Below are 23983 nucleotides of genomic sequence, written 5' to 3'. Positions count from 1 at the left end.
CACTGGGAGCCAATCGTCAGAAGAGCTTCAGGTTCTTCCAGGTGCAGTTGATGAAGCGGAGAGCTGACATCCGCATAGTCACCTCTACGGGTTAGTGAGAAAAACCAAGTGATATATCTACACGTATTAGTTGCGAATGTAGGCTGACAAACGTCTTTGGCGGCTTACCCTCTCACTTAACTACCTAGGAAGAGGAAAACTTCGGTTCATGGCTGTGATTTTGGTCGCTTTCATATTCTTGTACTCCGGGTTATGGAACAAAACTTTCCTCGTAGTCGGTAAGGATGTAAAAAAAAAAGAAAAGAAAAAAGATTATATATATATTTGGTTTGCTCAGATAGATTTAGACTGTGTCAATGATTTTTAAACACTCCGGAACTGTTTGGAGCTTCAGCAGTAATTTCAAGTATGAGCAGTAGACATATTTCTAATTTCTGAGTGCTTATATACCAGATCAGTGCGCGTATGGTCAAGAATGTGAAGGGTCGCGCACAATCTGTCACCAGATCACATGCTATCGCCTGGCAACAGGTCCCAGTCTGGACTTCGGACCAGGATGTTCCTGTGTTTGAACGGTTAATGAAAAGAAAAAAAAGAAAAAGTATTTTCCTTTGAATAAGCTATTTGTATATTTCATTTACGCTCATAATGATCGCATGTGCTTAATGTGTTGAAGAACATGTTATGTCATAATCACGAACTTACCGTTTGTTTGTTAAATGTGCAGTGAAAATTGTTGTGATTGTTCCATTTATTAAATCATTTGCACAAATAACCGAGGTCAGAAAAACACCCATTTGCTCAGAGATTTGCAAGGGTAAACAACTTGACCTTCATGCATAAATAAACGCACTCTTAGACAGAGGCTATGTTGAAACTGTATGTTGTCCAAAGCTCAAGAGAATGGATTTGGTGTTTTCTTTAAAGAAAGAAAAACATATTTCTAGAATTTATCACTTTGACCACATTGCATAAAACAGAGAATTATTCAACTTTTCCAGTGATTGATCGAGGCACACAGAGTTGAAATTAGGGCACTGACATCTATCGTACATATCCTCAGCTGAGCTACCAGAATCACAATAGGGAGAGAAAATTTCTGTCCACTTCATCCTTACCACTAAGTAATAACCTCTCTCTGTTTGTAGGCCAGGCCTGTTTGGATGAGAGCAGCTCTATGGAGCAGGTGCTTTATGTGGGGCAGCAGGGGCCTCCATATCGACTGCAGTGTCCTTTGGAGCCTGTTCAACCCCAGAGCTCCACCCAAATCCAACTGACCTGGCAAAAGGACTGTATAGAACTCCCAAATCAGGACGGGAAGACTTTCTTGGAATTTGCCAGCGCCAGCTTGGAAGACCAAGGAAATTACACTTGTACCCGAAAGGGTAACGGCACAGTATCATTCACTGTTCGCCTCATAGTTAAGGGTGAGTGTTATCTGCGTGTATAATTGTAATGACATCATCTCAAACTGAAATAGCCTGATTCTTGCAGCGCACTGATACATGTCCCCACAGCACATTCCTTTGTGTATATTGAGGTTAAACGGACTAGATCAACACCTGCAGGGATGCCTTTTGTTTCGGAGTGCCTCCTGGTAGCAGTCGCAGGCACTACATTAAAAGGGAAGTTCGTTGTTTTTTTTTTAAACCTGGACCTTATTTCTGGCATAAAATACACACATAAAATACACTCATTGATAACATTTTTGTGAAAGTCGGCGTCATCACTCGAGATCTGCATATAGCCATATAACGGGAGTGAATGGGGCATAGACAATACCGCCTCTAAATAAGGCATCTGTCTTTATTTCACCAATACTTGGTATTATGAATGAATGAATGAATGCGTACTATTGCACTGTTAATTCAGAGCTGCTGTGTTGTTGTTATTGGGGGCTTTCTACACCCGGGTCACTTGGGATAAAGTCATCTATGCGCGCCGCTACAGCACAGCCGTGCTGTGTGACGGTGGACTTTCACCAAAATGTTATCGATGAGTAGATTAACATATTTTATGCCAGAAATAAGGTTCAGGTTTAAAAAAAACAACTCCAAAAACTTCTCCTTTAAGGCCTCTGTTGTCTGTCGCTCTCACAGTAAACACAATTAACAGTGGCATGTCTTTACACAGAGTCTCAGTGCTCCAAAGCTCCTGAATTTCAACCCAATGGGGGCTTGACCAAACTCTGGAGGAATGTGGGAGCCACTGTGAAACTGAACTGCACTGCTCTCCTTCACTTGGACCCATCAGAGGAGCAATGTGACACCACCCTTCAGTGGAGTAAATATGGCCAGCCCCTCAGCAACCACACACTCTACTTCCAAAACACATCGTCATGGTTACTTAAAGCTTTTAAAATATTAGTTTTCCATTATTGTACCTTCATCAGTTGGTTTTGTGAGAGATGGGAAGATCAAGTTTTCTGTCCTACTTATCAGGTCTCCTGGTGCTGGCCAGCTGATGGTGAATAGTCTGCTTGAGATCACCATCAGAGAGGTGGAAGATTTTGGACTCTACAGCTGCACAGCAAGGAACGTTTCCTCTGACTTCAGCATACAGAATTTAAGTAAGACTTGTCAGGACAAATGGTGGGTTTTGTCCTTTATCTTGTGCTTTAAGTTGCTTTCACACATGAACATCAGATAAAGTCTGGAGAATGTGCAGAGAATTGGATCCAGACGTTCTGCACAGTTGTCTTTTAACAGATGTGCTCCACAGCTTGAGAGGCTACCCTTGAGATGTGTTCTTGTAACTTAAAAACTCAGGAGAGCATGCAGGAGAAAGGGTGTGATGCAAAACTTGTGCTCTGCAAATGACAAGATTTTGTTTCCCTGACATAGAGATTTGGCTCACCCCTCTTCAAAATAAAGTTTTTGAGTTGAAACATGTTTTTGGTTGTAAGTGCACACACAATTGTAGCCCTGATTTATTAATACATTGAAACTAAGTATTTTCTTTTTCTTTTTTTTAGTTGCATGAATTTATCTCCATGGGGTTGATTAAGAAGTGTAATTAAAAAGCTTTGAAGTGTTGATACTTTTCATGCGTATTTATGTTATTGATTCTGGTATATGTGTTCAGACAGTCCAAGCCACACAGCTGCTGTTGTTGCAGCCATCGTTCTCCTCCTCCTCTTGGCTGTAGCTGCTGTCCTGTATGCCAGGTGCCACCTTAACATCAGACTCTGGTACAGGAACTCATACGGAGACTATGAACTCAATGGTGAGACTTCTGCTGAAGTGACATGAGGTTGCTATATTCTTGCGTAGGAGTGTATCATTAACACCTGTGGTATGTTTTTATCTCTGTGTCCTCAGATGGGAAATTATATGATGCCTACATCTCATATGTGAACAATGACTATGACAGGAAGTTTGTCAACTTTATTCTCAAACCTCACCTGGAAAATAAAAATGGGTGCAAGGTGCACCTAAATGACAACGATATCCTACCCGGTGAAGGTAACATCACTTGCTATAAAAGAACACATTTGCAGGAATAAACGTTTTAAATCACATATGCATGTTGTAGCTCTCTGCTGTTTATTAGTTTTCTTTTTAGATATTTGCTTCAATTGTCCAAAGTAGTGCATTAAATGCATTGTGTTTTTCATTGTTTGTTGCAAAGGTTTTACAATCCTTTTTTTTTTTTTTTTCAATTTCGCTTCCACAATCATTGCATGTTATTTTTGGAAGCCCTGAAAATGAAATCTGTGCCCTTTGTACAATTCAGAGCCTTCTGCGGAGCTCGTAATGAACATGAGCCGCTCCCGCCGTCTCATCGTGCTCCTCTCTCATGCCTACCTTGAGCAGGACTGGTGCTCCAATAACTTCAGGTCAGACTCGTATACATTTATACTAAGTGCAGATATTTAACATTTAAGCAGCTTTACTTTGTAAGTGGAATAGAAAAGTGAAATTATTGCTTCATGAAAATGTACCACCTGAGGTCAGTGTTGCTGCTGTACAGTTCGCTGCAGTATCTCTGATGTGCTGTGGCGGTTTGTGTGGTTGCAGACAGGGCCTTCTCCACTTGTTGGAGTTATGTCAGCAACCTATCCTCATCATGTTGGAGAGTCAGTCCAAACGGATGAGTCCTGAGATCAAGCAGCAGCTCAGTGAGAACCAGCACCGCCTCACCATACTCATCTGGAGGCACAACTCTGTGGTAAGATCTCCAATAAGGCTTGTAAAATCAACTGTCTCTAATTCCCAGTCTGTTTCTGTATTCACACACGGTTCATTTGATTTTTAGTGAACTTTTGAACACTCGTCCAAAAATCCATCACACTCAGCAGTAAATTGAACCTTTACAAGCACAAAGTTCAGTTTGACTAACACTGTCAGAGAGGAATGTTGAAAAATTGTTTTAAAAACCAAAGCATTGTTGAAAACAAGCTCCTAACAGCTGAGGGTTTTTTAAGAAGCTTGACAGATTTGCTTTCACATAAATCTTTTTTTCTAAGCCTCTCAAGCAGATCACTCTTTTGAGATCTTCGACATTTTGTTATAAATTATTACCACACAAACACTGCACCCTGTCTGAAATGACTAATATAACAACACTGCATTAAAGCGTTGGTGTCGTTTTCTTCAGATCTGAAGAAATTGAAATGTTGTTGAATTTTTATTGGTGCCTGAAAGTTTGTGACCTTCCCCTTTTTTTTCAAACTAAACACTGCCTACCTAAAAACCTAGGACTTAACCTAGGGCAATAATGATGAATGGCAGAAAATTATCAAGGCCGTTCCAAGCTCCAGGGAGTTTTTATTTTCCTTTTTGCAATTATATCCTACATGTTATTTCAAAGAATCCTGACCCCCCCTGCCTGAAAGGTACTACCTCCAGTAGGGGTCCTTAGAGAAGATCCCCTTATGCTAAACTCTTGAGCCCCTCGCCTGGCAGTTTTATTGATTTGATATAAAACGTATCGTACAGTGTGTGTGTGTGTGTGTAAAAAGTGAATACTCTTTTAATATGATACATACTGTGCAAGTAAAGCTTCTCCATTTTAAAAGGTGAGGTTCCTCTGACTCTAACAGCATGATCTCATTTGCTGAATTTGCTTTGTGCTTTTTTTGTGTCCAGACTCCTTCGTCAGTCTTCTGGAAGGAGCTAGCTTTAGCGATGCCTCGCAGAGTTGTCTTCCACAATGTGTCTGCAGGTGACCCTCAGACTGTGCTAGAGGATGACAAAGACCCCATGCTGACCCTTGACCCAGACTACCTTGACTGCCGCTCTGACACTGATCCTGCAGGAGACCTTGGTAAGAGCTGCAGTCCTTGTGTACTCATTATATGAGATTAATTGCTTCACATTAATGTATAAAGTTTGCAAAAAAAATCACATTAATTTGTTAACGCTTGCAAATAAAATAACTACTATAGAAACGTTTACCTTGTGCAGAGATGTAAGTGCTTGTGTTTAACTGTTTGACATTTAATACTCAAATACTGCAGTAAGTTCAATCTGTTTCACTGACCCTGATTCACAGACAAAAGTCTGCCAACTTTTTGGCATTTTTAGTATTTTGTAACACATGAGAATTGGAACGCAACACGTTTAGCTTCTGTGCAAGTTTCCTCCCTCAGCTCAATGTAATACTGCGTTGCATTTACTGGCAAACACTGATTAAACTAGAATTAATCTCTGACTTTGTTACTAAGACATAACAGCGAGCTTTCACATATTTACTTTGTCTGTCCCAACTTTTTGGAGAGACAGTAGTCTAATCTCCAATGTCCTTTAGGGCTCAAACTTGGTTGATACTGTTTGCCGCAAGCATGTCAGAAATGTGCATTGACCCTTTGAGACACTAGCATAAATACAAGCAGAGATATTTGGAAATCAATTCTCTGAGTATCACATAGCCAGTGTAATGACTGCAGAGCTTTAGTAATGTGGTCATATTGCCTAATGTTCATCAGAACTTCTGTGGTGCCATTCTTAATACACTAAATTTGTCCAACAGCAAATTTTGATAGTCCTGTAAAGAGACCATTTCAGTAATCTAGTCTGCTGGAAATAAAGGCATGACAGCCTTTAAATGTCTTTCCTCGACATGTCCCTCTGTCTATAGCAATGTTTAAGTGATAAAAAGCCAAGGAAGATATTAATTAAATGTTGTAATACAAATTGAATTCTTAATCTTGCGTGGCTTTCGGGTATTAGAGCTAGAAATTCGGGTGACTGCTGACGTTGTGCTCTCATTTTTATGGCCCAAAGACAATTACATTGATATTATCCCTGTTAGGTTGGAGTAAACTTTTGTGTCGAATCATTGATTGGTTAAGTACAGTGAAAAAAAGAGATCCACCTGGTCAGTGATCTCCTGGTCCAACTAATATGTATATTTGCATGTCATTGTCGTAGATATGGTAGGCTACATCATTATTTCGGAATAATGATGGGAAAATGAATCAGTTTAATGGAAGGATGTAGAGCTTAACTAGTGGAGGTTCCAAAATGAGCATGTGGAAGCATACATTTCAAACAATTAACAATAGAAACATACTTTGAACTGTTTAAGACCATCTAGGAAATCTTATCTAGTTCTTTGATTTATGACAAATTTCTGTGGTCCATTGTGTGGTATCAAAAGCAGCACTTAATTCAGTAGTACTAGCACAGAGACTCTGTCTGAGTCATTGTTTAGACTGTTGTCATCGGTAATCATGCCTCCCTACCTCCATAGACTATTCATTAACAAAGTCCTTTCATAAGTATTTTATTTTTCATATATGTTATGTACAAAGTCACCACACCTGGACAAAAATAGTCCAGAACAGAGACCCACATAAACCCCCAACTTTTCATCTTTCACCTTGTGTAATGGATGATGTTATGAGCTTTGAGTAAGTTTTTGTTATCTTTGGACTGTGCCTGGATTGCATTTTCCACATTTTCGGTCTTCGTTAAGCTAAGTTATCCAGCAGGCTGCACACACGAGTGAAATTGATCCTCTTGTTTTCAGCTAACTGCAAGAAAGTAAGAAGAACATATCCCCAAATATGGACAGAGCAGTGTATAGTCACTGTATAGTGAAAGTGATTTACTCTTGCATTAAGCCTCTTTTGATCTCTTGTAAAGGGAAAACTTTGAAACAGAATTGAATTTGAAATTCTCAAAATGTGACTCAGTTGTATACAGCTCTAAAACATCTGTGCAACACTTAAGAAGAGAAACGTGAGTTTGATTTGTACTTTTTTGGGGGTGGTGGTACATTTTCTCTGTTGCAGGAGTTCGCCTGCCTGCGTGTAAAGCTCTGGCCTGTAAGGCTCCGGTGCTCCCTCCTGTAGTAATTACAGCAGCTGAGCCAAAACCCTCCGACATCGACGTGTCAGATCTGGGTTCACGCAACTACGGAACCCGTTCAGACTTCTACTGCCTGGTCACTGAGCAGGACATTTGATCCACACAGATCTCCAAAAATGATCAGCTTTGCCACTACATTTTATTTATTTGCCATGCAGCTAAGGTGGGTTTTTTTTCCCCCCTTTCTTACAGTTTGCTACTAAAATCAAAGTGTGCCATTTTCTATTTACGGTTGTGTAAAATGTTTAGTTATTTAGAAATGATCTGAAAAATTGAAGGAAGAAGTAATGTGTTGTGTTGATGTTTTTGTTGATTGTCACTTTCTTTTAGTCCCCCAATAGAGGGCAGAGTAAACGTATAATGAAATGAGGTATTTCCTTTTTACGCAGTTTGTCTTCATTTGACACTTCATAACACATAAACAGCTGGTAAAGATACAAAATAATCAACAAGGTTGTCCCATTATTAAAAACGTGAGCTGTTCCTCTTCGACAGGACAGACGATGTGTCGTCAGGAAGTTATGCTCACCAGCAGTGAAATAAGAGCCTAAATAAGGGTGCAGCTGGGAACATCTGGCATTGTTCTTGTCTGAGCAGGAGCAAGTATGTAAACAGGGTGTGGCTGACATTTCTGCATATTGGTGTCAGTCTGTTAGAACAGCACACGAACAGGGAAGACACTGAAAATTACCTTTAATTTCAGAGTACGTCTTTTTATTAGCAGTTAAATCAGATGATGCAACACAAAAAGCAATGAAGAAAACAGCCAGTCTTGCAAAACCCACACAGAGCGGTAACGGTTACAACTCCAACATTTTATTTTTATGTATATACCGTAAATTCCTGACTATAGAGCGCACCTGAATATAAGCCACACCCTCTAATTTTAAAAGAAAAATCCATTTTGTACTTGTATAGGCTGCACCAGATTATAAACTGTGGGTGTCCACGTTTTAACATGAGATATTTTAACAGAAAGATGTTATATGTGAGGATTTTTAAAGTTTTAATTAAATGCGTATGGTAACATGAACAAATACATACTGCAAATGCTTTTTTTCGCAACAGTGCCTGTAACACCGATGGTTTAAACTTAAATACCTATCGGTAATGAACAAATAGGTAGCGTAAAAATGCTTTTTTTTTTTTCCCTGAACAGTGCCTTTAATACGGCTGGTTAAAAAAAAAAAGAAAAGACAGTAGCCTACCAGGAAAAGTCATTGATCACCTTCTTCATCTCCCTCCTGCGCACTAAACCCATTACAGTCATCTTCAGAGTCCAAATTGAACAGCCTCAGAACTTCGTCACCCAACTTCGTTGTCGCTCTCACAATCTCTAATCCTTCAATTTAAAAGCTGCATCATATGCATTTCTTTGTTTGTTTTCTATGTTCAGTACAAATGACTGATTTACATTGATTTAGTATAAGTGTGTTTGATTTATCGTACAATTTCATTCGATCACTACTATTGGTTAATTTTATTGGTCTGATGTTACGAGGCAAAATGTTTTGGCGGCATGAAAATAAAAGAAAATCACCTAGCCGCACCGTATTATAAGTCGCGGTGCTCAAAGCCTGGGAAACAAGTAGCGGCTTTTAGTTCGGAATTTACGATATATATATACACTTTTTTTTTTTTCTTTGAAAAAACACAAATAGATTTTAAAGTACTTCAGTGTACTGAAATCAAACTCTGGAAGTTGTGTACGTAAGCAACATTCTTATTCATAAAAGATCTCAAATGCTAAACAATTCAAATAAAATTTGTTTTGCAACAATGTCAGGAAAATATACCTTTACTTGCATTCCCACCAATCGGTTACCCACAGTAATACTTTGACAAAACAGAAGACTTTGCACACAAGTAACAAAATCAAATACGGAAAAACAATCCCTTAAAGCAAATGTATTTACATTCAAATTGAGTAAATCTCAGGTTTACATTCAAATAAAACAAAGTCATATGTGCGACTCACATATCTATATTAAAATGATCAATTACTACAATATATAAAATATTCAAACTCATTTTTGGGTAAAATAAAAAGCAATATTTACAAAACTCCCCTGCTGGCAGATTTGTTAAATTCAAGCCATAAATGAGATGCAATAGTGGGGAGGCACAAATGTCTACCATGTGATCCATCTGCAGTTTTAAAACTGCCGTTTTATCTAAAAACATGCTGCTCTGACAGGAGAGAGATTAGACTCTAAGTACAGTGTTCAAACAGAAAGGCTAAGGTGCATCAAAGTCCATAAATAGTCCTTTTGCAGTCACGGTTCTTACACTGCACTGATTGCACTGATATCCACTGCGTTGTAAAACACACAAGAAAGCCCTATATCCCCACTGTTGGGAGCGCTGCATTTCTTCTTTTATCTTTACACCATCTCACAGACGAGGACTGAGCTTTGTACAACATTACCTTCACTTCACAGTGAAACATTTGTCATGTTCCGCTTTGTGAATCCTTTCTGTAACACAAAGGCACAAAGAAAAAAAACAGCGTGAATGACTGTATGGAGGAGGAAAACACTGGGAGAAAAGAGTTTCTACTAGAATTAAGTAGTCAAAAAGATACTTTTAGAATTCACTGGATGTTGACATTGAACTTGGAAGAACCTTGGACCTCAAAATAAAAAGTAAGCCATGAGTCACACAGGTAACACGATTCACTGTTTATGCAGTTTGCTGTCCAGACAGTGTTTCAGCTGTATGTATGACAAATATCAGCGCATTTTTATGTTCCGTTTGGACTTGTTCATTCGATAACAGGCTGAATGCCACACCTTTGGGAGAGGCAAACTGTAATCTGTATGCAAAACCACCTCATCCAGCCCGGGACAAAGACCTGCGTGCGTGCGTGCGTGTGTGTGTGTGTGTGTGTGTGTGTGGGTAAAAAAATTGCATTGTGAGCAGGCAAAAGATGTGTTTTTTTTTTAATGTGAGCCACCCAACTAAAAAAAGAAAACAGAAAAGATTGAAGAGAATTATTTCTTTGTCACAGAAATGAAGGTGGGGCACCGTCATGAGAAAACTTTGACTTCATACGTCATTTGCCCGATGCTGGAGGCATGTTGGATTCGGAAAAAAATATTAAGTATTAAATCAGTTATTAAAAGCCACAAAAATCACATTTGTGTCTTTTTATGTTTAGTAAAAGGAAATTGTTACACATTTGTAAACCTGGGCCCTGCTTCTCCATCTTTTTAAGCTGAAAGAATTAACAGGATGGATGTGCTTGGACTTGTCCAACATTGAGAAAAATCGTCACCGGCAACTGCAAAATGGCTGCTGTGTGATTCAACAGGCGACTGTCTACGTTAAAGTGAAAGTACTGAAAATTTTGCCACTGACAAGCTGACTGTACATTTGTTTTCTTATATAATAAAATAAACAACAGTTTGCGTTTCTGTATCGTGGCAAAACATAAAGCCACAAATTGTAAAGCTTTCTCAGACTACCTTTGGGGGACTAGGAACCTTTGAAGCTATCTGTCTCTGTGTTTTTCAGACCGCTGTGCGTTTGCAGTTAATGTTTTGACCCCGATGAGGTTATATCATTAGAGTTAACTTCAAACATGTCTAGATCTTTCTTCAGGGCAAACAAACTGATCCCAAATCTGATCTATAATTTGTTAGCTACAGCATATTATCATCAATCATCCAGAGCTGAGAGCTGTTTAGTAATCTGTATATTCTCTTACCGATTTGTACAGTCTATGCAGTTTTCCGTAATGGAACATGTTGGAGAGGACTGTGGATGCTGCTTGGGCTGCTTTAATCATCCCGGGGCTGGAAAAACATTTCATCCAAAGTTAAAACATTTCTTTTCTGTGAAAACATCAGGTCTCACACAAATACACATTTAACGTGCGCAGCGTGTTTGATCACTTGCCGCATTACAGACCTGCTGTCATGGTCGTCCCTGATGCCCGACAGTTTCACTAGGCCGCCATTTGAGGCAATTTCTTTGGCGGCCACAGAGCTGCTGGTCACCATGCTGTTGAGAGCTCCACAGATGTTGATCACCACCTCGCTGGATGGCGCCCTCTGTCTTCCGTTTTCTGGCAACTTCTCCAACAGGTGGGATACTGATTTTGAGGCTAAGAAAAAACAAAACAAAAAGAGTTTGAAAACATATTTGAAGGCTGCCGAGTGTGTTTGGTTAAACTGTTTGTTTAACCATGGGACTTTGCGCTTCTTGCACAATTTCTCCGTGCATGCTTAATACATTTGATCGGTCAGTTAGGGAATACATCGCAGATCTCCGAGCATAACTCGCAAATATAACGTAGGCCTTAATGACAATTTTTTTCACTTATGTTTACATTGCTAGACGAGTTAAGTTTATGAAAGTCCATACTTTTGGAATGATTCTTTATACTTTCAACTTTTTGCATTTCATAACAACTTTCTGAGGTCTGGCAACCTGATCTAGTTGGAATGAACTGTTCATGTCATGTAACTACAAACGAGTTTTTGCAAACACACACAAACCTGCAGTTTGCTTTAAATTCAGTTCAGCTCAGCACAAGTGTAAGTACATATCGCAGAGTCAATTTCACAATATAAAAAAAGTGAATGGAATAATACAGGCAGCAAAAAGGCAGAAGAATGACAGCCCCAAACAAATTCAATACATTAGCGATTCATTTTTAAGGGCAGAAAAAAAAAAATACTGACCAAAGTCATCCATGTCGCTTCCATGACGGGACAGATTTCTTATCAGGCCAGTGACAGAACGCAGCTCAATGTCCCTGTCGGTGCTCAGGTTATCAACCAGTGTTGGCAAAATTTGTTCCTTCTCCAGAGCCCAGCTGGCCAACACTGAAGCCCACTGCAGGTTAAAGAGACAGAGTTCAAATATGTCACGGACAGACCGTTTCACTTTTGCCTGATGAGGCCTGATCAATACGTTGCTCACCCTAGTGTCTCCAGCTGTGATGTTCTGCATAGCTCCAAGGGCCGCCTCGCGGGTGGTGCCGTTGATTTCATGCGACTTCAGCACAAAGTGGTACAGCCTCAAGACCTGAGGGTGCCAAAGCCACTCCATATCACTTGGAATCTTTGAAACCTCATTGAATATGAAGTTAGGCTTTTTCTGTCGGTCAGAGGAGAACACAAGACGTTAGTAATAAAATGGATGGTCTGGTTCATACACACACAATGTATTTGTACACCGGTGCTTACATTTTTGGCTTTTCTGCTCTGGGGTGTAAAGCAGCCAATCGAGCTGCCTTCTTCATTGCTCTGATCTCTGGTTGGCCCTTTCAGGCGATTAGAAACAGATGGAGGGAGTTCAGTGTAGATCTGGTATGAAAGGTTTCTCAAAATGCACATTGCATTCTCTACCCCCTAGGAGTCAAACACAGAGAAATGAGACCACAAACAGAACAGACTTTGCTCTGAACGGGGAGAATAAAGCAAACTCTCACCTTAGTTTCATCCTTATTCTTTTCAAGAGAGGCATTGAGGTAGTCCACCAAGGACTGCACCAATCCTCTGGTTTCTCGCATCAGCTCACGGGTTTTCTCATTTCCAGAGCTCAGATTCCTGAGCACACAGAGAGCAAGTGAGAGGTCAGAAAGCTTTCAGGCTAAACTCAACCCTGGCATTACTCTGACCAGACAGGGCTCATAGAGATTGCTGCAGTTTAGCTTGTTGTGCACCAGAAAAACAAACACACACAAAAATAACATTAGAAAAATACAAAAAAAAAAAACCAAATATTCACCCAATTGGAGTGATATCAAAGTAACTGAGGATTAAAGAGATTCTGTTTTTTTTTTTTTTTTTTTCAAACAACAGGAAAAGTAAAGGGTGTGGTAAAATGTCCAGTAGTCAGCTGGTGACTTAAGGGTTTGTGCCAACAACAGGAGCAGACTCAACACATGCAGATGCAGTCATGGGGGAGTAAAAAAAAAAGTGAAGATCTAGACTTGGAGAATTTTCAGCCTAATCCATCTCAAACATAGAAAATCAGCTGATTTACTGAAAAACCATCCACAGAGCACATACAATTGCTTATAAAAAATGTAATAGTTACCAGTTACCTGCCAAGCACTTCCTGCTACTTTTATTCGTTCATATGATCTAGGAATACCCTGAAGTTACTGAGCTAAACTAAACTAAACTAAACTAAACTAAACTAAACTAAACTAAACTAAACTAAACTAAACTAAACTAAACTAAACTAAACTAAACTAAATCCCTTGAGCAATGAGTGTCCTACTTTTCAGGCTCCACATGTGATGTTTAATTCACCGTTGTTTGGGTTAATTAATCCAGTGTCTTGTGTATCTTTGCATTACTTCAATGTACTTCACACCAAAATCAGAGAATGACTTAATTTATTTTACCGCAGTTAATTTCCCAAAGTGGGATTCATTTTAAAGTAAGGAAAATCGCTGACTCATCATCATTTCGCATGAAATCTTAGACTTTTACAAATGATTTGCACCTAAGGCATCCTGTGGTGTTGCAGAAGATTTCCTCTTGAGAGGGAGACTCTGAGCCGCTGCTGGAGTAGTCCTTGATCATCTCTGCATCGTCCTTCTCTTTGGCTGCCAGAGGAACAAGGATCTTCTCAGTAAGTGTGGAAAGTGTCTCCTTGGCCAGTTTCTCCTTCAGGTTTTCTTTGGATGAAAGATTCCACAGGATCCCTGCACACACGAAAGGAAAATACTGAACTCACACGTGCCCATTCAATACCAGGTTATAATAAGCTAATTAGCTTAGCCTTAACTTCCAACAACTTGTAAACTTTAGACAGCGTCAATCTAGCTCTTTCCACTCCCGTCTGCTCACTTTCAAACAAAAAAAATTAACAAGTAAATTGTTAATTTACTATTGATTTAAAATGAAAATATCCTGTATAAGCTGGAAAACTTTGAATGTTTTGCACATATCAAATCTATAAAATCTTGAGACCTCTGTCACTGTTTCAGATTAAGCTGAATACACACAGTTGCTTTGTTAATCCATCACTTTCTCTAAACTTCTTACTGAAACTGTGATTCAGACATTAGTCTCTTAGCCCTCTGACACATATAAAGGCGTAACTGCCAAAAGGAAAAAGTGACAGTGGCCTTCTCCAGTAAAGGGGAGGAGCAGATATACTCGATATACTTGCCCACATGCACAGACAACTCATACACACTCCTATATTCATGTCCACACAGGATGACAGCAGCCCCACCTCCTGCTGTCTGTGCATATACCATGTCTTGCAAATCTGCAGCATTCTCTTCTTAGTAATGTAAAATGTGACATACTGTATTTGGCCTCAGCAAAGGACTCTCTAAATGTCCTGCCAGTTTTACTAACCAGGTGGTGATTTCCCTACCTGTGATGTTTTTGCGGAGCTCGTCATCGTCGTCGCTGAGTGCATTGACCAGCTCTGGTATGCCGCCCTCTTTGATCAGGGTCATTTTGTTGTCTATGTTCTCATAGATGAGGTTGCGTGTGGCACCAGTGGCATAACGTCGCACGTCCTGAGACTCGTTGTTGAACAACTTCACCAGCTCACCGATGCCATTCAGGAGACGCACCTTGGGGAAAAAGATTAATGCAATCATCTTTCATTCAAAGCTGTTGTGATGGTTATGTTGATCATAGGGAGGCTTGTTTGTCAGGCATATTTGTACTTTAACTCCCCTTGATTCAAACTCAGTGCTCTGCAGGCCCTTTAAATGAACCTAAGCTATATAACAGAGTGAAAGAAAGGCAACTCCCCAAAAGCATTATGGTTAATGGTCTCTTTAATGTCAACACACATCGAGAAACATCAATAAATTATCTTGAGTCTTGAAGGAGAATGATTTTTTTTCTGGCTGCACTTCTCTCTAAAGGAATGCAGAGAGCAAAGACCCCAAGGAATTCTAACCACACACAACAATCTGTGCAAAATACCTCGTTTTTAGCGTCGTTTTCATTGAAACACTGATGCTGAATGTACGCTGCACCAAGGACCTGAAGCTCAGGGTCACTTCCTCTCAGGTACTGCACGGCTGAGGGCATGTCCATGGCACTGAATCTGCCAAAAGAGGAAAAGAACAAATTCACCCAAAGAAATCTAAAACAATTAAGCATATCATTACTCCTGCTGTTAAATCAGGTAGCACAAAATGTAATTTTGGATAGCAGCAGCCACAGCAATTATTTTTGAATGATTTGTCGCTTGTGTACAAAATATAGCTTGTTGAATAGTTTCCAAATCACACACTGTTCTGCAAACCCACATGCCTAACCGCCCACTGTGGGATGTGTGAAATGTGAGGCCTGAAACGGAGCAGACACACCCTAAACCAGTCTTGCCACTTTGGAGCCTGCTCCCAAGCCACGGCAGCTCTTAGCAAACGAACACACCCCCTGATAAAAACTCATGACGCATGAAAGTTGCAACACCACCATATTGACTCACAGCTTTCAGGAATACTGTATAGAACTGATGTCACCAGAATGACTACAGTGCACTACGACTGTTACTGAAAATCAACGATAAATAAAACGTGTAACGCGCCATAATATTACTACATTAGAAAAAATGCATCAGTCTGTCTTCATACTCACTGTCGTTTTTAGGACGTATTTGCTGCGGAACTATTTTCAGATGTGGAATAATATACATTTAATGTGCTGGTGAGGATTTGCAACAGTGACTGAAGTGGCCGTGTTCATCATTAAGCATGAACACACAGAGGATAAAGCTACCGTGCTGTATATTGCCTATATGGACGATACTATGGACGAAAATTATCATTATTTGTTTTTTTTCTCAAAATTGTTTGCATTTAAAAAATGATCAGATTGTTCCTATGCTCAAAATCTCAGTTGGTTGCTGCCACATGACATTATTTGTATGTAATGTGAAATAATGCTTCTGATACCATTAAAAGCTCCTCACCCACTTAGAGAGAGATTCATGTTGCTCCCCATCTGCCCAGTGAAGATGTCCATGCCCTTGCCCACACTGTGCATGCTTTTGATTGACATGGCACGGGACAGGGTGCCCGGGCGCTGAATTAGGAGGTTCCCCTGGGAACCAGAAGGCATTGTAGACATGACAAACCCACTGTCAGGTCTGTCTCCTCCTACACCAAAGCTGCTAGCACTTGAGGACATGACGTTCCCAGACATGGAGCCCATACTCATTCGGTTTCTGTTTGTGATCCTGCTGATGGTACGGTGGGATGGGCCTTTGAAAGAGTGCTGCTGCTGGATTATCTCGGCTCCTCCTCCCATCATTCCTCCACCACGGTTAAGAGTGCCACTTAGAGATCTGCGGATGGGTACCTCACAGCCTGTGGTACACGCTCCTTGCCATTTCTGGCCGTTGTAGCCGTTGAATGCGCTCTGAGCATACTGGCGAGTAGTTGCGGCCTCCTGCCCGGCTATAAAGCTATCATTGTCGCCATCATCATACCTCCAGCTATTTCCAACAGGCATAGTGTGAAATGACCGCACAGACATGGCATCATGGTCCATTCGGTTCTGTTGTCTCATGGTTCCTTGCTGGCCACCCATATGGAAGCTTTCTTGGTACAAACCTCCACTGCCAACATCACCTGCAACCCCACTCATCCTGTTATACAGGACCATGTCTGGGCCAGCTGACCGGCTGCTGAAGTTCGTCTTCTGGGAAACACGTGGACCCTGAGGATACAGGGAAGCTGTTACAATTTAAAGTTGTTTTAAAAATATGTTTTAGTGAATTGAGTGTTTGGATGAACTGGTTTCAAGTCACTAAAACAAACAAACAAATAATAATATAAATAAATAAATAAAAAAAAATATTATATATATATATAATATAGAGCCCTCAGTGTTTTACCATATTAATTTCCATTGCTCATTAAACTGATTAACTGCAGTTACACAGCTCAAACATCAGTGTCACATAGTGTGTCTGTCCGCTGTACCTCTAAACCAAAAGGAATCTCGAGGGTAGACTTGAAAACTCGGAGCTGATCTAATCACAGTCTGCTGTGAAATACCACACATGTTGTGTCCTTCTTAACCCAGGTTAGTGACAGTGTTAATTAATATATATTCTTACATAATATATATATTCTTTTCAAATATCCAGTGAAATTAAATGCCAACCATAAGCTTAATCGTTTCCACAATGTGTCAAATACATGCTGAAAAATTCAGAAAAATCTGCTGTGCTCACCATTGTTCTGGTGCCTGAGTACATTAAGGATGATTTAGAGCTGAAACTTGGGGTGTAGGTACTGTGTTTCATTGTGGATGAACCACCATAGTCTGAAAAAAAGCAACAAAACCACATTTGATCAATCAGATGTCAATAAACAACACAGGCATGCTTTGTTGAATATTACATCTAGGTGTGACAAACCTGTAAAAAAAAAAACTTTATTGAACAAGTCATTTTGGACATTGTTGCAAATGAACAGTGAAACAAAACATCTTCATGCTATTTCATACAAAGCAATCTGAAAAATTCCACAATTTACATAAAACAGATCACAGTCCATGTAGCTGGTGCCCTGTTGCACTGGTGGTTGAATGCAGGATCAGGAGCTGATCCAGTCACTAGGTTTGATGTCTCCAGTTACTTTGACACACAAAGACATTGGCCTGTTTCTCTCAGCACACAGAGTGACTGAATGTGTTGCTCACATTCCAGATTAGAGAGACCTGATAGGGTGCTGGTGACTGTGTTGGCAGTCATGTAGCAAAATGCTTCTATATGTGAGCAGGGTTGAGCGACCAATTGTTGACCCAAACAGTTCAGTGAACTGAAAGCAGAATATGTCAGTGACAGAAGAATTTTAATTATGTCTGTGTAATGTCTGTGTAATTAAGTTTTTATCTCATTTCAGAGCCCTGCCAGGGAATTAGGCAATTTCACATCCTGTATTTACTTTTGTGATGGGAGGCTAAAACAAAGTACAGAAGGTCAAGGGCAGTACAATTCATCCCTAAAGGGAAAGTGAACATCTGTATCACAAATAATGAAAATCTGTAACACAACAAACAAAGTATACCACAAAAAGAAATTTAAAAATACATAAAGGTCGCACAAGGGGAAGAAATGATTAGTGCTAATAGGATCCATCCTCTGGGGAACATTAATGTCTATTCAGAATATTGAGGCGGTTCAAATGCATTTTCTAGTCCCACTCGAGCAGTGATCCATCTTCTTAAAGCTCATCTGTCTGCCTAAAGTGAAACAGTTTTAGATTTTTGCAATAAAAAAAAAAAAAAAGAACAAAAATCTCTCATGGCCTAGAAAAAAAAGGCTTTGTGCATAACTCTTCATTCTTCATGCAGTGAATAGAGATGTATGAATATCCTGTCCATATTTCCACCCACCAGGACATAACACCACCTGGCCTGTTTACTCCAACTCCGTTTCTTAGCATTTCTAATTTTGAGGTAATCTAGCTCAAAATGCTTTAAACAGAGAGAGATTCTCAAGAAGCGGAAGCTAGATTATAAAATGGTAAAGTGCTCACTTTCTATCGCTTTCCGCGGTATTAGAACTGCACCACTCTCAGCTTCCTGAGAGCCGCAGATTTTACAGTCTTCTCCACTGAGCTTGCAGCAGCTTCTGATTTCATTGGTTTCTCAAAGCGCATGCAAAAAGCTCCACCCAACAAGGTATCGGGACTTTTTTCTTTTCTTTTCAACATACAGACAGTCTGACCTTGCCTTTCCGACACTGAAAGCTTGTCCCTGATCATCAGCTCTTACAAGTTACACCACAAACGTGGGGAGGATTGTTCCAACGGGATTTTTTTATGATAGAAAACGCTGAATGTTATGGTGAAGTTTCAAGATGGGAATGCTCAGCCATGGTGCTGAGCCGACTGCTTAATGCACTCAACTGTTAAAAATAAATAAATAAATCATCGGAGGAAATGCCTTATGGTCGTTCCTTCAATTACGTATTTGTATGATACATCGACTAAACGTGAAACTGTTTGAGAAAACCCTTCTGAAACAACACAGACTGGTTTTCGAGCACGCTTGAAGCCATGCCTCAGTGTGACTGTGCTGTGCATGTGTCTACATGCTATGTCTGAGAACCTGGACTTTTTTTTTTTTTTTGGATCAAACTCTTTCAACAGTGGAGAGCACACAATCATACACACTCATCATATTCACAAGGAAAAGGATGACATGCACTCAGGTGTAACCCACACCCAACCCCAGCAACGCCCAACACACCCTGCCTATGCAGCACACACACCCTGAAAACACCCACAGTGGGGAAACATTTTTTTCTTCCTCTGCTGCCTTTAGAAACATTAGCTTTGATGAGACTGTCCTCATATATATATTTTCTTTTCTAACTGTTGTTCTGCTGAGACCGGTCCACTTATCCATACTCAGTAACTATCATAGATAAGCAAGAAACACTCCTTGCAGAATGCTCTGAGTGTTTTGTTTTTCTCATGCGCAAACATTTTTGCATATATAATAAGTCCTCACAACAAAGCCACAAACCACTTAAATGGCAGCAGTCCCTGCTGTGAAAGGTTACTTTAGCACAGGTTTTAGAGGAGAACTGAAATGCAGTCACTGATTATATGTTTTCCTTCAAGCAAAGCTCCAGGCAAAAGAGACAAACACAAGGTGAGAGTGATTGACAAGTACAATTGAGATAAGATTTTTTTTTTTTAAAACTCAAAACAAACAGGACAGTGACCTATTTAACAGATAGATTGTATTTCTCTGTGCACACAGCCTTAAAAAAACAGCTAGAACAGCATAATTGCCTGTTGGAGCAGGCATAGTCGATGCCTCTGGGAAATGCTAAAACTAGAAGTGTGAGTAAAAGGCTTGTGTTCTGCTGCCACTCAACCCAGAATTTAGAGGTCACCCACACGAAGGCCCAAAGTTGAGGCGTCCTACCTGTTCTGTGCAGTTTGGTCAAGAACACTGACTTAAGAGACAGATCTCCAAGGAGGAGGCAGCAACAAACAAGTTCAAAATTCTCAGTCACCCGCAAAGTTCTGTCTTTGACGTGCATTCAACCTCTTAACTGCTTCAGACCATCACAGGTAATTTAACTAAAATCCAGACTAATTCCATTATCTTCAGGAAAGCCGCCATTCCCCCTCTGCGAGTGGTGCCATGTGACTCATCTTAACAACAGACAACACAACAGCTGGTTGTTACAGCACTGTCGAGGCACAGGTATCCCTTTAACCTTCAACTCTGTGACACATTCAAAAACAGCTCCTTGTTGACCAAAGGGCTGTACATTAAAGAACAAGTAAGGCTTCACAAAGACTGACATCAAAGACAAATACATTAACAAAGCAAATTAATCCAAATGAAAAGCAATACTATAAATTTAAATAAAACCTAAAGAACTGAGCTCTCATAAGGAATAAGAAGCCAAGAAATAAAACTGTGTTTTAAAAGATGAGACTTGGTTCCATACTTTTTTGGGCTACAACAGCAAAGACCTTAAGCTCAGGACAACTACAATAAAAGCGACAGTTCAGCAGATTTGAGTGTCCTAGAGGGAGCATCTGGCTGTAAGAGGTCAGAAAGATACAAAGGAGCTAGCCTTAGAAGCCTTAGAAGTTGACAATAAAACCTTAAAATCAATCCTAAAAGGGAAAGGGAAGCAACTGGAGAGATGTGCTCACGCTTCCAACGTTCTTGTTAATAGATAAGGTGCAGCATTCTGGAGCTGTTGGTCTGACCTACGGCCATGTTAACACCAAAATAAAAGGCATTACAATACTCCAGCTGGGACATGATAAAAGCCAGAATAAGCCTTTAAAAATCATTGCATGATAAAAAAAGGTTTGATGTTAGATCACGGTCACAGTTTAAAAAAAAAGAATTCTAAGCTAATCCATCTCATGTGGTTTCACATCAGGCTTAAGGCCAAATTAGAAGCACAACAGGCACCACTGGGTCCAAATTTGTCATTGTCCAAATTCAAACAGCTCAGTGCCATCATAGCTTTTATTTCCCACACTCTGATAGTGGTTTTAGTGAAACACTGCTGTCGTGATTCAAAGCAACTAAATCTTAGTATCATCAGAACTGGGATACCATATTTCCTAAGGATGGAACAAAGGGAGGGAAAATAACAATATTCCAACTATGGAATTGTGAGGGACTCTACAAAAAAAAAAAAAAAAAAGTACAGAATCACCCCTGCTGGATGCAAAGCTTCCGCCAGACAAACAAGATCTAAACCCTTCTGGTGCAGAGCCTTTAATAAGGACAGTGTTCCAGACGAAACAAAAGGAGGGTGTGGACAACTGTGTCAAAAGCTGCTGTGGGGGCTTAGCACATACGAATGGCAAAATCCCCCGCCATCATTGTAACGGCAGGTAGGAGATCATTAAAAACTTCTAAAAGTGTCATTTTAGTGCTACTAAGGGCTTTAAACCCTGGCTGGAACAAGCTGAGCAACACCTGAAACCCAAACCCGCAGAGGGAGGCCCTCACCTCAGTTCTGCTATCACAGAGTTCATGAATACGGCACTTGTTTAGACCTGTTACACATTAACAGATTCTCATGTGAAAAGACAAGACACGCTGTCATATCACTATTGCTTCAGAGTACATTAAAAACTTCCAGATAAGCTGACCAGATACATAACCTCAGGCTGGAGTAGAGCCAAATGTTCACCCCCCCCCCGCACATTCCTTCTGGTTCCCACTGAGTCTTGGAAGTAAAACTATCTTCCGATCCAATTAATTGGAGCTGTTTTAGGTTTCAAATGAAAGAAGTACTTATATATTGTTGATCAAACAAAACACTGAATCCGTTACTGTAATCACTTACTGTTTTGTGTTCATCCTGTTAGCTGTTTACTTCATTTTTTGGACTAGATTAAATGTTTTAGACTTGGTCTCTTTAAACAATGAAAAACAGCCTCAGCCACTGCAACTGGAGTGTTGACAGGCTTTTTTTTTTTTTTTTTCTTTTTTTGTCAACTAAATTTGCTTGCGAGGTGTGACCCAAGATGGGAAAACAAACTTTGGAGCGTTTGTTTTGGAAATATGACGCGGAACACTGTCCCTTTTGTTTACACACCCGATATGAAAAACATTCCCTGGTTTCATTGTCCCACAACACTTCAGCTTTCTTTAATCTATTTGGTCTGATAGAAGCCCTGAGTCATATACATGCAACGGATAAGTAAAGGGCTCTTGGCTATAAACTCGGCCCTGTGGTCAGATAATGGTATCAGCCTCATTCCACCACTTTTGTACGCCCTGAGCTCGCTTCAGCGCACACAGCTTTGTCTGCCCTGTGAACACAAAACTGAGCCCAATCAAGAAACTTGTTTATTCTTACCTGACATGGCGTATTGTGAGGTCGATCCATTCTGACGCGGAAGTGTGGACTTCTCCGCCATTCTCATCTGGACCTGCTGCTGGACACGCCGCGCCTTCGAGTCCAAACCGGAGCCTCCATTCCCGAGCTGGATATCAGAGGGGATACCATATGTAGTTACCGAGGTGTTGGGCTGTAAAGCAGTCAAAAACACGTTTTCTGAGGAAGCTGCAGTCATCGTGGAAAGTTAGGAGAGACCCGCGCAAGTCGTGAGTTCGTAAGTGGACGACCTATCCGTCCTCTGCGTCGTGGCAACAACAATTGAGAGTGGAGAGAAAAGGACACACCTAGAGGGGATCTGCACATCCGCGGGAGGTGGAGCCTCACAGACACAGAGCCTCCACCTGACTCACAGGTGAGCTAGTCCCGGTTTACATCCGAGAAGCGATAGCTCTGAGTAAGATCTGTGGGCCAGATTGCCAGATTCTAATCTTTTCTACTAAAAAAATACTGGAAATTAAAGGAAAAATAAAAAAAACAACCCATAGAGACGAAAGGAAGTACCCCTAAGGTCAATTTCATGATGTAACTTTTCAGTATATTCCTCAGTTTTTGGTACAGAAATCAGCTGTAAACCTATAAGTGCAGGTTACTACCGACCTGAATGACTCACTTTAGATTATTGAAGAGTTAATTTAAGAGGAGAAACAGTTGTAATTTGAGCTCACACTCAACCGTTAGGTTTTCTTTGTTTTTCAACTGCAACTGCACTGAAAAGTATAGTACAAATGAACTTCTGATGATAGTTTACTTTTTTTTTCTTCAAATATATTTACATCTCTACTATTTCGATATCATCTTTGTCTATCAAAAATAAAAATCCTTCTACCAGGTGAGTAAAAGTGCGCGCATCAGGGCTCTGCACTGTGCCTGTTCCAAACATCAGAGGCTTTTAGATGAAGAGAAAACAAAACAAATATGCACACTTACACAAAGAGCCACAAAGTGAAGTTCACTTTGTATTTGATATTTGCTCGATTTGTTAATCGTTAATCGTGCATATTCACATAATGTCACACAAAATGACTTTGGTACTTTGGTAAGAATGATGTGTGGGAGGAAAGTCATTCATACTGTCGGCTGCTCCATTCAAAAGTACATCAACTAAAGAAGTCAAGTCTATTTTCTGTTTTAATTCCTCTGTGTTGTGTATCTCGATGAAAATAAGACTTTGTATGTAGAATACCTGCGTGATGAATCAGTACCCTGAGGTGCACGATTGCTTCAAGAAAGGCTCTACCTTTTGTTCGTCACTTTTGATGTGTACCATGACTGACATGACCCCACGTAGGGGAGCAATGTGAAAAGCGTCACGCGCA

The 23983-nt window shown here is 40.2% G+C and overlaps 2 protein-coding genes across 2 annotated transcripts; one reads left to right on the top strand and one right to left on the bottom strand.

Moving 5' to 3' along the window:
* The first annotated feature begins 28 nt into the window (after positions 1-28).
* On the top strand, positions 29-7700 carry sigirr (single immunoglobulin and toll-interleukin 1 receptor (TIR) domain). Its single transcript, XM_072385994.1, has 10 exons — positions 29-278; positions 1149-1427; positions 2134-2341; positions 2442-2569; positions 3085-3225; positions 3321-3464; positions 3736-3838; positions 4020-4170; positions 5091-5268; positions 7241-7700. The coding sequence occupies exons 1-10, from the start codon at positions 209-211 to the stop codon at positions 7411-7413; spliced, it is 1575 nt and encodes a 524-aa protein (XP_072242095.1). The 5' UTR covers positions 29-208; the 3' UTR covers positions 7414-7700.
* Positions 7701-8008: 308 nt separating this feature from the next.
* pkp3a (plakophilin 3a) lies at positions 8009-23066 on the bottom strand. The gene is made up of 13 exons (XM_072385990.1): positions 22626-23066; positions 17496-17587; positions 16227-16975; positions 15233-15356; positions 14667-14871; positions 13782-13983; positions 12757-12874; positions 12512-12676; positions 12246-12422; positions 12005-12158; positions 11229-11424; positions 11026-11113; positions 8009-9793 (listed from the first exon to the last, which is right to left on the bottom strand). Exons 1-13 carry the CDS (start codon positions 22840-22842, stop codon positions 9752-9754), a joined length of 2529 nt encoding a protein of 842 aa, XP_072242091.1. The 5' UTR covers positions 22843-23066; the 3' UTR covers positions 8009-9751.
* Between the last annotated feature and the right edge of the window lie 917 nt (positions 23067-23983).

Source organism: Leuresthes tenuis, unplaced genomic scaffold, assembly GCF_036924035.1.
Source record: "Leuresthes tenuis unplaced genomic scaffold, fLeuTen1.0.hap1 SCAF_5, whole genome shotgun sequence".
Lineage (NCBI taxonomy): Eukaryota > Metazoa > Chordata > Actinopteri > Atheriniformes > Atherinopsidae > Leuresthes > Leuresthes tenuis.
The sequence above is the reverse complement of the archived record's forward strand: the minus strand, read 5'-3'. Positions and strand labels throughout refer to the sequence as shown.